Raw genomic sequence first — 13,049 nt, forward strand, 5'->3', positions numbered from 1 at the left:
CTTTTACTTTTGGAATAAAAATATTGGCAAACTAGCCCATCAGAGCTACTGTGTTTCCTCACTGCTGCAGCTGCATTGCAGGTAAGGAGGTACGGGTAGATTTGTGGTGACCTTTCTAGTCAGGAGAGTGGTAAGAGCCATTTGGGTTCTGCCTGTCTGTGCTAAAGGGGTTTCTTGACAATACCAGACCATCGTAAAAGTAGATTAAAATCTTCAATGGTCCTTGGGGGGCCACTTGGGAGTTGGATGTCTGTGTGTAACTAAATAGAAGCTGCAGGGTGGGTAAGAGGCAGGGGGAATGCTCATGGTCTGAGCAGTTGAAGAGATAAATTAAGTTTATTAGTGCCAGCCCCTTTGGGTATGTGAGGAGTGGGTAGTGGGTAAAGGTGTCTGAGCCCAGGCTTGAGACAGTGGAGCTGGCAAAATGCTACCAAGATGAAGTATTGATGTTAAAGCAACTTTTCTTTTCAGCATCTGTTGACCTGAAACAACTGCTTACACCTAAGCTTGTTGGGAAAGATGAGGGTGCACTGAAGAACAGACGGTCAGCGAGCCCGGTCCTCCCAAACAGCCAAAGCATTGCGTTCCAGCCAGGTAAGTCTTGCCAGCAAATAGTGAGTGGCCTCTCTGTGCTGAGACATCCTTGTGTACTATGGTGAGTCTTTCCTCTCCCTCTTTCTCCCCTAGAGATTTACAGTCCAGCTGACAGCCAGCCCGAAACAGTCAATCCATTCAAGCCCAACAGTGTTCATGTCCACACCTTGGTGGCCTCTCTGCCAGCCCTGAGAAATGCTGAAGACGATACCTGCAAGGAAGATGTCATTTTTTTCTAAGTGTTTCCTGTTCAAGAAGGTCCTTGTGCCGTGCCGTTTCAAAGAATGGAAGCTTGGCATTGTGGGTGTCCTTCCACCATTGATCCAGTGCAGCAGGATTTCAGTGTTGCTTGGTTGGCTTCTCTACCGACAGCTCAAAATGAGTTCACCATAGTAATACACTTTTCCAAGCATGGGAAAGTATTGACTTTTATATGGCTTAGATGTATAAATTCAAAGCCTGTTAAAATGTTGCCATCTACTGTAATTTGCTCTCTTTGGTGAATTTGCAGTAGCTTTTGGTAGATCTTTTATCTTGTAAAGCAAGTCAGTTTTAGTTGATGTTGGGCCTCTCAGATTTTTTATGTAGAAGTTTTAACAATAGGCCCTAAATGGCTGAGAAGTTTAATTCTGTCTTTACAGAGCAGTGATCAGTGTAATAAATCATTCATTTTGTTTTAATAACTAGCCAGACAGCAAGCCAGTCTTCTCTCAACCAGCGTGGCGGAGAGCTATCCACTTGCATGAAAGGAATAGCATCCTGTACCTTTTTGTGAGTTCAATGGAAGATGGGCTCACTGCACCTGCACAGTGTAAGAGAGGCTGTAAACCTCTTAACGTTCAAAAAATCCGAGAGCCAAAAAAACTCCCCCTAGTTGTGGTAGCAAAGGGTTGGACATGTATAAATTCTCTAACGTGGTAATGAATATTTGTGCTAGGAGAGCACATTCCGTGGCCATCACTTGCACTGGATCTGACGTCCATCTTAGGGAAAGGCTCCTTAAAGACACATCAAGTAGAGAACCATCTCCATGTCTGTGAGTGTGTATAAATTCCCAAAGCAAAAACCATGTGTTGGTTCAAAATTAACTTTGAAACTGGAGTTTTATTCCTGCTGAAGATGCTGACCATAAAGAGCTGGTTCAGCATGCAGTTGGTTACTGTCCTGTCTAACCTCTTGTCTACTGGATCGTTGTCTGTCTGCCACCTCAGTGGACATAATGCTGAGGCCTGGAATGTAACAAAGCTGCTGTTACTGCAGAGAGTGCAGGAAGGAAGCGAATAAGGAATATTTAGAATAATTTACTAATAATTAAATCATCTTACAGCTGCTTTGACATCTTATTGGATGGGTCGAGTTTAGTGAATCTTGGGATGGTGACAAAGTTAACACCGTACTGCTCAAATGGTAGTGTGCATTTCGGGAAATCGTTCAGCGTATTACAGGACTCCAGTGTGTGGCTCAGTTCTTGAATATGCACTACATCTAATGAACATGTAACCTAGTACGTGGAAGTGTCTGGTCAAATATACTGCGTATAATGATATGCACCAAAAGAGATTGTTCAGAGGGGATGATGCCATAGGAAGGGAAACAGGTCTTTCTCGACCTTAGCAAGTTTGGGGAAATGCTTCCCAAAATACGATTGGTGTAGGTTGGGCGCACAAAATCCGGGCTAAAATCATTTCAGCACAAGTTAGGGCAATTTCCCAACCAAAAGCATTTGGATATGCTGCTTTATTCTGGCCTGAGAGGAACGTGAGCTGTTTCTGTTTTAAAAAAACAGTTCCCTCTGAACGGGCAGAGCACATGTGACCTGCAAATAAAATACTCTATGGCAGTAACTTCAATTCAGCCCAAGTATTGCCGACTGTTCAATGATGAAAGCCCAGGAGGTCTTATGAAGTGTCAAAAGTATTTGCTGCAGAATACAGTCTTTGTTTCAAAATGGCTAAATGGTATAAGCAGGATTATTGCTCCAAACAAACTCAGCTGTAATTGGGAAACTCAAACACACTGGAAATCTGTGATCAGTGAGGGAGAAACAAACATTTGGAAGCCAAGTGGCACTGTGCCGCTGTGCTGGACAAGTGCCATCTCCTGTGATGCTGCCTTTGACATTGCTGGCTTAATTCTCCTCTCTGGTGCAAATCAGGAGCAATGCCATTAAAGTCAGTGGAGTTACACTGATGTAAGTGAGAAGCGAATCAGGCCCTCAAGTCGTTTGGTTTATCTCCAGAGAAGTACCCTCTAGACGCTCCTATTGAATTTTTTTTGTTTTGAGACAAGTTGTTTCTAAATCAGGTCTCTTTGGCTATGGTGTTGAAGTGCTGCTTGCTGATCTGCAGCCTTGCAGAGCTTGTGCAGTTTGTTATGGAGCCGAGGTGCAAAGAGCTGTAAGGTCACATCAAGAGACCGCCTGATGCTGGCATCGCGATATTGCGTTACTGTGCCCCAGTGTGTCCCGTTATTAGTGGTCAGGACATGGGACCATGATGAGTTTGCGGCTCTGTCTTCATTTGACACCCTCTTAGCTGCTGGGCTGGAATTTTTTCTCTCTAACTTAGAGTAAGATGAGTTATCTAACCTGTGGACTCCGGAGACCTGCACGAGGGCCCACCGAGCCACCCAGTGAGGGTTGATTTCTGTATTTGATCTGTTGATGCCGCAGTTCCAGTCCTGTGTAAAAGAGAGAGAGAGACATTTCCTTATGTGAACGTACATCAAAGCATGAGTGCAGGGCTGCTCTATTCTCTCCATTCCAAGCTGAAACTCTCTTCGGCCATTCCTTTAGAACCCCTGGGGTCAGGAGCTTTAGCACAGAGCTACGCTTACGTCTGTGGTCCCAGTCCAGGGGGTGGGGTGTGGGGGTGTTAAACCAATTTTCCAAAACAGTGATGTCATTTGATTTGTGTCATTCTAACATTGTGGAAGATGAATAGTGTATGGATCTACAAGGCTTGTTTAGCGGCTGCCATCCTCACCCCTCCCTGCAATAAATGCTCTCAGATGTAGAAGAGTGACACCTGAAACTGCTAGGTCTGTAATGAGATCTCATCAGAAATATAACCCGAGTTTTAAACATCTGCTTTATCAGTGTTGTTCCCAGGAAGTGATTGTAGCTACGAGTGAGCAGACATGGTGCCTCTTGGGCGGCATCCCTAGGGCTCCTTCCCAGATGAGGCCTTCAGTCCACAACTAAGGAGCTACTTTAAGAGTCAGCATCTGCTGCTAGCATTTGTGGAGGGCGCATGCATCTGGTGTGGTGACTGGACCCATTTGATTCTTGGTCTCTTGAGTCAAACTCAGGTTTGTTTGAGTTTTTTTTAAGTGCCAAGCTATGCATTGATGTGATTTTTCTGTAGGGTGACTGGCCAGAAGAGACGTGACAGTGAATTAGCAAATGATGTGCTATCTTAATGATAGTGTGTGCAAAATCTGTAACTGTCCAATGCTCCAGATCAAAATATGACATTTACCTACCAAAATGCAAAATAAATCATTTATGTGGAGCTGAGGGAAAAAGGTGATTAAAAAAAAATCACCTATTCATTTGTGCTAAATCAGAGGCCTTGAAATTTCAATAAATTCCTCCAATTTCACTAGATACATTTTGTCATTAAAAAAGATAGCTCATATAGGGTATTTTGCCCAGCACTAGTTTTTAAACACATTTTTTTTCCTGAAGCAGACTAGATTCTAAGATGCTGTTCAAGTCTGGGGTAATTGACATATTCCTAATGATCTTTAGTGAAGAACTTACTTGTTTTAAGTGGTGGGGGGGAAGGTCACTACCAAATGCTTGCTTTTAAATATTGTTGACACAAATCAGAAGCTCCATGCTGCCCTTCACTCTTTGGTCCTTTACTGCCCTGAGGTATGGTGGGAGTTTCAGCCTGGCCTTTGAACTACTTGGGTGTTCTTCGCTTACCATTACGGATCATGTGTGTGGTTCATATTGTGGCTCTGAAATGTTAAGGTTGCTTGTAGTGTTTGATCTTCAGTTTTAAAATCCAATCTGAAGGCTGCTTCCTTTTTCCTGTCAGTTCAAACTGCTGTTACTCATGTTTCATGCCTTTAGATTCCATAATCTTCATCACATTTGCGCTCACTCAGACGTTCTGTCTTAAGTGCTTTATTAGCGTCTGACTTTCTTAGCTGTGATTGTAGGTGCATTAGGTCCAGCAAGTTGACTTTTGAAATCTGTGTCCCTGCGTGCGGGGAAGAGTTGCTGATTTCTGGAGATACCTGTTCGCTGCATACTTGTTACCAGTGTGCCGGACAAGCAGGGGTAGCTCCAAGAAATGGTGGCAATTCTGCCTTTCTAAATAGTCCTCCGTTGTTAGTCCTGTAGCCAGACGCAGGTAACTTTGAGTCCATTCATGGCACCTGTTAAAGCAAATGGCAAAATAACCTAGAATCAAAGTAGCATATTAGTCTGGAATAGGGTTTAAAATAATTTAAAAAAAAAATCCTTATACTTGATCCTGCAGAATCTAATTAACCTGAGATTCTGCTAATGCTAGTGAGTGATGTACCAGTTTGTTGCATAGATTCCTCTCCACAAGGGAATGCAGGAGTATTTTTTCGTCTTCCCAGTTCTCAGCATTTTTTTAAATCTCCCTTTGCAGTAGATTTTACCTCTGCTGTGGCTGCAACCCTGCTCACTGAGAAACCAGGAGAACAGCCTGTCCCCCGCCTTCAAGGACAGTCCAGAACCTTTGAAATCGTTAGCTGCCCTCTATCCATTGTGTGTGCATGTTACTTGTCGAATTCCATTTGTGCCATGTTTTCAATCAGTGTTTTATATTTTTGTACTGAAAAAAATTGGAGCACTTTAGGAAGGTTTATTTTAAATTCCTCTTCTGTTTGTCCCAAGGTTAATGCTCATGAAAGTAAATCCTGTTGTATTTCGCTCAGTGAGCTGTGAACTGTCTTAATGCTGTTTAGTCTTAGGTCTGGTTTAAAGGCATCCTGCGCTGCAGTGATTCATGAATAATCATGATTTATGGTTACATGGGATTTAAATTGACTATTTTGTTAGGGGAATGTCTCTGTTGTTTTCCTTTTGTTAGGATGTAAACATTGTAAATAGTTCCACTGTCAATAATTCAGTAATTCAACTTCTTTGTAGTCCTTAATTTTATTTGTAAAGTCAATGGTTAAATGTTAATATTCTCTTGAATTGTGCACTTCTTGGTTAATTGTAAACGTGATCTTAGCACACCAAACAATTTATTTTTTCAATGATTGCAATGTTTCTCCACTGAAGGGTTTCAGAGTGGCAACAGAGCTGAAACCAACTTCCAGCAATAAAAATACCCTCAAAAACTAGCTGCTTTAAGGCACTTTTATTTCAATTTAAGATTAAATGCTGTCCTGAAACAGATCTGAGAAGCAGTCATTTCCCATGTGCATCTGGTTTTCTACCCTACAGACAAAATTCCTAGTGTGTTAGAGTAACACCACATCGGCTGCCTAGAAGAAGGGGGAGGCATATGGTGAGTCAGGGCAAGGGTCTTGACAAGTGTAGAGATCTCTCAGGGCTGAAGCCTCCGCGTAGGTCTGGTCCCAGAATGGCAGAAAGACAGCATAGTGGTGGGAGTGGGACAGTAGGAAATTACCTTACATTGGCCCCAGCTTGCTGTCTGCCAATCTGGTTTGAGATGCTGCTGGTGCCGCTTCAGTCAGTCCATCTGCAATGTATCGAAGTCTTTCTGTGCCAGCCTGCTGGCTGCTGCTAGGTATTCCCAGCAGGGGACTCATTTGACTAGTTGTACTCGGCCCCTGCTGCAAGTCTGACAAAGTGCATTCAGTGGGGAGCTCCTCATTATGGACAGACTCCAAAGGAAGTCTCAGTCAGCCTGCCTTGGCCTTAGGTAACGCAGGGGATTAGACAAGATAAAATAAGGGAAGGCAGCAGCAGGTTCCTAGATTCCAGCAGACTGAAGGCATTTTCCATTCACCCATTCCATATGGAGTCTGCTGCGGAACCCTTTTGGCCAAATGTGCATACATGTGTGTGAATGGCGCAGCCTCTAAATGATTAGGTTTGTCTAACACTAAAATCATATCAATCTCCAAGTGGTATCGAGGGATCTGGGAGCTACTCTTCACCTGTGAAATGTTCTTCGTATCTCAAGTTGTGGGTCTTCAAAGTTCATGTTAGATTGAGGGTCCCAAATATTTTCCCAGCATATGTCAACACTGATGGATGTACCAGTAGAGCTGAGTGAGGCTTCAGAGGATGGAGCTCCAAAAGGCGTGTAAATGGATCTGTACTTGCATCTGCCTTGAGGACAAAACAGTCTCATTTGTGCTTATTCTGGCCCCTGGTAAGTTCTCTTGGCGCTCAGCTGCAGTGGCACTGGAGGTCACAGTTCTGTGCATTTACTGTTTGGGGGGTAGCTCCCCAAAGTGCAGGTGAAGAGTCACTTTCTTTTTTAAATATTGTACAGCAGCAGAAAACGGAGTTCTGGTGGGTGACAGCTGGAGGAGGGGCTGTTTCATGGCTGGAATTAAAAGGCAGGTGCTGCCGGTAGGGCTGGAGTCTTCACAACTAGCTCTTGGGTGTGAGGTGAGGAGGCCCAGGCTGGATGCAGTGTTCCCAGAGCAAGGGCCTAACAGTGGCCAAAGGAAAATTCAGGTTGACTAGGACTTTGCTGCTATGAAACTAGGGAGCTGCCTTTCAGAAGTGCTGACATCTCCAGTGTTGGAGCAAGTTGTGGGTAGATGGGGCAAAGTGCAGGGGTCTAGTCTGTGCTGGAGGGAAGCAGAAAGGTGGGGGCAGACTGGCTGGATGACCTGCACAAACTACAGCTGCTCCTTTAGTGTCCCAGGTAGCATGAGGGAGTCCCAGCAAAGACCCCAGGGAGAAGAAGGGCAGGGCTGGGGGTGGACAAGATGAGCACAGAGAAAATGGTTTGGAAAACGAGGCAGCTGCGGTGCTCAGGAGGCCCAAAGACCAGGGCTGAAGAGATGGGGAGGCTGCTACAGCGGTGGTGTGAATGGCAAGTGTTTGCAGCTGGGTAGGAGGGGGCCAATTCCAGCCTGCAGCACAGGCTGAAAGTCTGCCATAAATTCATGCTGCTGGTGGTTACATTGAAATTGCTCACCCACATCTGCCATGCAGGTGTGCCAGTCAGGCAGCAGGAAGGGAATATTTCTGCCAGCGACGACGGCCTCACTAATGGAGACTCAGGGCAGTGGCAAATAACTCACGAAGGACAGGCCATGGCGAGAGCAAGTGGCTGGGAATGGAGACTCCGTGGGGTCTGTTCTCAGTTCTGCTGCTGGCTTGTGGTGAGGCTCTGTAAAGTGAGTATAAAGATATGTCAGCCCTGGCCTCCCCTCACAGGAGAGTTTGTAAAGCCCCTGGACAGCTGGGCTGCTGCAGGCTTTCCCAGCTAGTCCCCCCCCCCCAGAGCCTGACTCCGAACCAGTTGTGTGTGAGCAAGTAATAAACCTAGTACCTCAGCAAGGGCAGCAGCTCCACCTGCCTTTGCTCATTTCAAATCTGACACTGATTAAACTCAGCCCAACCATCGCCCCTTCTGGAAGGACGGATCACTTGGGCCATGGGAAATGACAAGCTTCATGCTGCGAATGTTCCCTTTCATGTGGGGGAGGCTCGGCTGCACGTGCCTCTGAGCGCCACTGGCGCCAGATGTTGAAGGAAGAGCACTGGGTCCATCTTGTGCTGCTGAGAGGGGGAATATGCTGCTGTCACGGAGTCACTGGGCGATGCTTTGGAACTGCTCCCCACAAAGCCAGGCAGGGCTTTGGGGAGCCTCCTCTCCCTTGGAGCAGACTTGTTCAGGGCAAGAAGCTCACACAGCTTCACCTCCTGGGTCTCTCCTTGGAGCATTCAGCATCCTCTGCCCCTCTGTGCGCTTCCCACAGTGACTTCACCCCAGCGGGGTCCTGGGGAAGCCACAGGGTCCTGCACCCCCACTTTGCAGTCAGACGTGACTCTCAGCCAGCCAGTAAAACAGAGGTTTATTCGATGACAGGAACAGGGTCTAAAACAGAGCTTGTAGATACAGCGAACCGGACCCCTCGGCTGGGTCCATTCTGGGGGGCAGTGAGCCAGACCCACCACGTCTGCCCTTCACTCCTCATCCCCACCAGCTCCAGACTAACAACCCCCTCCAGCCCCTCCTCTCTGCTCAGCTCCTTTCCCAGGCCAGGAGGTTACCTGATCCCTTTGTCTCCAACACCTTCAGCTGGCACCTTTGCAGAGGAGGGGCCCAGGCCATCAGTTGCTAGGAGACAGAGTGCCAGGCATTTAGGTGCACTGGCCCCTTCCTCTGCAGCAATCACACACCCTTATTCCACCACCTAGATACTTAAGAACTGCCTAGGGGACACTGAGGCACAAACACCGTATTCAGAGAAAACATCAAGAATATTCCCAGTTCGTCACAGCTGCTTCATCACCTCTGTGAATCAAAACCAGTCCAGTTTCCTACCCCAGGAGGGGGCCAGTCTGCTCTCGGCATACAAGGGAAGGGGTGATGCCTGAAGTGCTTTCTTCTGGTGCCATGGGGTGAGATCAGAGAGGGACCCTTCCACCCCTTTGGAGAAGCAAGGTAAGTGTCCACCTGCCAGTGCTTTGGGCGACTTGTCTTGGCAGCTGGCAGCACTGGAGTGTCACAGGGATGGCATCAGGCCAGGTGCACCGGGATCTCTCTCATTCTGTTCCAGGGCTGCTTTTCTTAAAAACAAAAAAACAAAAAAAAAAAGGCTGGGAGTAAAACTACAATCTTGAAACCTCCTCGGGAGGGTGCCCTGGGACGGGCCAGGCCTGCCCTGCCCCTAGCCCTCTGGACAATAACAGGCGTCACCCCTTTCTGGACAGTCTGATGTCTCTTTAATTCTTAACATGAATTAAGCAATACGTAGTAACCACAACGAGATCAATGGACAGACTCAGAGGTTGGCACCATGCGCGACAGCTAAAATATTCCAAGAGATTTCAAATGGGTGAGGAAAGGTTCCACTCTTAACTGCTCCGTGAGCTCCAGACTGGATCAAGTTTAAATATCAAAGCAAAAAGAGAGAGAAAATAACAGTAAATACAATACAGGAGGCTATTCCCATCCCTCTCCCTGACTGGCTCTGAGACTTCAGGCAAGTCACTTTCCCTCTCTCTGTGCTCCTGTTAGAGGAGAGAGAGAACAACAGGTAACAGCCCCACATGAAGCGAGTACTAACACAACCACTTAATACATTCTCACACTCAATAGAAACTGTGCACACAAGTGTGGGTATAACTTTGACAAATCCTCAATACCCCCACCCCCATGGTCGCTGGAGTTTAGAAAGCATCTTATTTACGTCGTGTCAGCTCCTCAGCAAAGCCACAGCTTCCTGATACAAAGTCCAGTCTTCCAGAGTTGGCTCAAATGGCGTTTTCCCTCTAGGAAGCAGAACCCTTCGCACCCAGTACTGATATTGGCTTGGGGGGAGGGCTGGCAGGCAGCGTACCCCTGAGGTGTGATGGCCGGCTCAGCGTGGATGACGATCCAGTATTTCTGTGACAGGTGCCTTGCCAGTTATCTGAAAGCTCTTTTCCCTTCAGTAACATTTGGACAAGACTAAATCGTATGCCCAGTAATTAATGGTGTGGCCCAGGCATGTAATGGAGACCCCTCAAAATGAGGATTAAGGCGCAGCCTCTGCATGCCTTGGCTAGCAGGATGGTGGCTGCAGCACAGGGCCTCTTGGGGCTGGATAACCAGGCCAGAACTAAGTGTGAGCAGAGGCGGGTCTTAGGAACATCTCCAGCCCTAGCTTACAAGGCAGCAGAGGATGATGGATAATGAATGGAATAATGGGTGAAGTGAGAGGTTCCAACATTTACTGCTCTGTCAGAACAGATAACATGGGCACCTAGACAGAGGTGGTGGTAAGGCCTGAGAGCAGCAGGGCTGGCCTGGTATGCCTCCACTCCAGGGGCCAGTAGCAGGAGATGACTCTCAGGGTGCAGCTGAGAACCCAAGGGAGGAATTGTGGGAATGTTTGACTCAGCATTTGGTTCTCTAATCGAGGTGGCTGCTGCTTGTGACTCAGCATGTTCCCCGTACTACAGCCACCCAACTGGGCACCATGGCAACAGCCTGTTAGCTATGGGCAGGGCCCCCACATGCCAGGGTCGGCTGGTAGTGCCAGCTGGCCAGATCAGTCTGGGCTTGGCTTCCAGTTCTGTGACTGAGGCTTCTCAGCTTTTTATTAAATTCAGGATTTAAAGATAAAGACTTGGTTGGTCTGTGGATTGGGGTCTCTTGGCCCTTTGAATGCCAGCTGCTCCACTTCCTGCTGAACATGGGGCCACACGTGCCAGTTGCCTGGCTGTGTGGCATGTGGCCATGGGGAGGCAGGGTGTTGGTCTGTCTAGTATCTGGAACCTGCCTAGTATTTATAAATCTGGTTGTGCAGCTCCTAGGCTGTGGGGGGAACGTGCTATGGGCCTGTGAAGTCACAGAGCTGGGCTGCGAGGACCGTGAGGTGCATAGCCATTGTTCTCGCTTGGCAAGAGTGCACCCTTCTGCCCGGTGGCCAGGCCAGGCCTGTCTCTATGCAGCGAGGGTCTTGCTGTTCTGCTGCAGCACAGCTGCAGTAAGATATCCTGGTCCTGGAGGGACTGGCCACATCGCCGATAGCTCGGGCCAGCGCCGCAGGAGGCTTTGAGGTGAGGAGGAACCTTTGGCTGGGAGCTGTTTAGGGGCCTTCTCTTGCTGCTCACATCCTAGGGGAGAGAATGGCAAGCCTCATGCTTCCTGGGGTCGTGCTTCATCAGCAGGTTCCTAGGCATCTGGAGCCCTCCAGCAAGGTGGGGTGGGAGAATAGGGACTACTCGGCCCAGCAAGCAATCTGGGTTCCTGCAGCATGAAGAGCTTGGTTGACAAAGCAGTGGCTCTCTGGGGGACTCTCCTATTCCCCAAGCCCACAGTCAGAGCCAGCGAGTGCTGGGGAGACCCAGGCCCATGGTCTGTGCACTGCCCTTGCAGGAGGCCAGACCTGAGCCTTTGTCCTGCCCCTCTCGGTGCTAAGGCTGGCGGACAGGGCTTGGATTGCACTGGCAGTCCCCGCAGGCAGGTCCCTGTCCCCAGCACAGCAGTGTGCACGGGGGAAGGAGGGAGGGAGGGAGGGAACAGACTGGCTCAACACGCCAGGCAAGTTTGGCTTTCGGGTGGGGCTGGGCTGATAACTGCTATGAAATATTTACTGTTGTTTCTGCAAATAGCTGCTGCCTGGAGGGACTCCCTTGACCTTAGAAGTGCTCCAGGGGTTTCGATAAACATCCTGCTCAGAAAGGGACCCTTACTCGCACTGTCTCTCCCCAGCCCCCAAGCAGTGGCTCGGCTGGACTCTAGTCAGTCAGCATCGCTGTGGGAGGTGTAGTGCTGCTGGAGCAGGGGGGCTCTTAGCCTGTGGCTGCTCATAGCTGAGATGGCCCCGGTGGTTCCCAGGCTGCCTTCCCTCCAGGACCATGGCTCCCAGGAGTCGCTGGGCTAACCCAGCTGTCATGTGACAGGGGAGTAATAGAAACACTGTCCTATGCAGGGCCAGCTCCTGCTTCTCCTGCTGCCACCTGCACGAGAGCTCAGCTGAGCGAGGTTCACAGCCTGGCACAGTGTCCTGCCTAGCAGCTGGGTGGCAGCTCACTGGGGCACCAGTGAGTCACAACGCTGAGCACTGCGACTGCTCAGGAGCTGGTTAACCTGTTGGAAATAGGCTGGCTGCTCATTAACCGGCTAATCCCTGGGCTGCTGCTAAGATCATAGAGCCTAGCTGGCGATCGAGGGAACAGGCGCCACTGCTGCTGCGCTGGCATCGGTCAGACCGGGCAGCTGCTTTGAAATGTTCACTGCTCCTTCCCGACGGATGCAAACTGGTTTGTGCTGCTGAGCGGTTTCAATGTCCCTAGCCAGGCCCAGAACATCCAGATCCAGGGTCCTCTCCAGGTAATCACCCAAACCAAAGAAACCGATTCAAGAAGGGAAGCTGCAGCAGCTTTGGAGGCTCCTGGAACTGAGCTGCAGGGCAGCTGTGCAAGTCAGGCCCAGCATGCTTGGAGCTTTGTGTACAATCAGGCCTGGACATTACCATTGCACCCACTATGTGACCAGTCTGGCTAAGGGGAGGCACACGCCCAGCTGTGGGTGCCTATGCCCAGGAAATCCCATGGCTGCCAGTGCCAGAGGCTGTCTGGTTCGAGCAGTGTTGAGTCTCGTAGGGTTAGCTCAGGTGGGTTTCTGCTCCAGCGAGCAAAAGTGGATCTGCAGCTGCTGCGGAAGGACTGCAGCCCTTTCAGTCTAACAGGTGCTGAAATGGTTACGATGTGTTTCCCAGCTCCCAAGTGGGTCCATGTGCAGCTGCCAACGGAGCAGCTGGAATCTCCAGCCAGGAAAGTGGGTCTGCGTTGCACACAACTGGGGCCCATGGGACAC

At 48.9% G+C, this 13,049-nt stretch overlaps 1 protein-coding gene across 1 annotated transcript in view; it reads left to right on the forward strand.

Annotated features, from left to right (window-relative positions):
• Positions 1 to 5,928, forward strand: part of ARHGEF18 (Rho/Rac guanine nucleotide exchange factor 18) — a 32,152-nt gene extending 26,224 nt beyond the window's left edge. Inside the window, exons 18-19 of the mRNA XM_030540019.1 lie at positions 472 to 594; positions 688 to 5,928. Coding sequence (XP_030395879.1) covers positions 472 to 594; positions 688 to 833 — 269 coding nt within the window. The 3' untranslated portion in view covers positions 834 to 5,928. The remainder of the gene's footprint in view (positions 1 to 471; positions 595 to 687) is intronic.
• Positions 5,929 to 13,049: the final 7,121 nt, after the last annotated feature.

The sequence above is a fragment of the Gopherus evgoodei genome, chromosome 22 (assembly GCF_007399415.2).
Source record: "Gopherus evgoodei ecotype Sinaloan lineage chromosome 22, rGopEvg1_v1.p, whole genome shotgun sequence".
NCBI lineage: Eukaryota > Metazoa > Chordata > Testudines > Testudinidae > Gopherus > Gopherus evgoodei.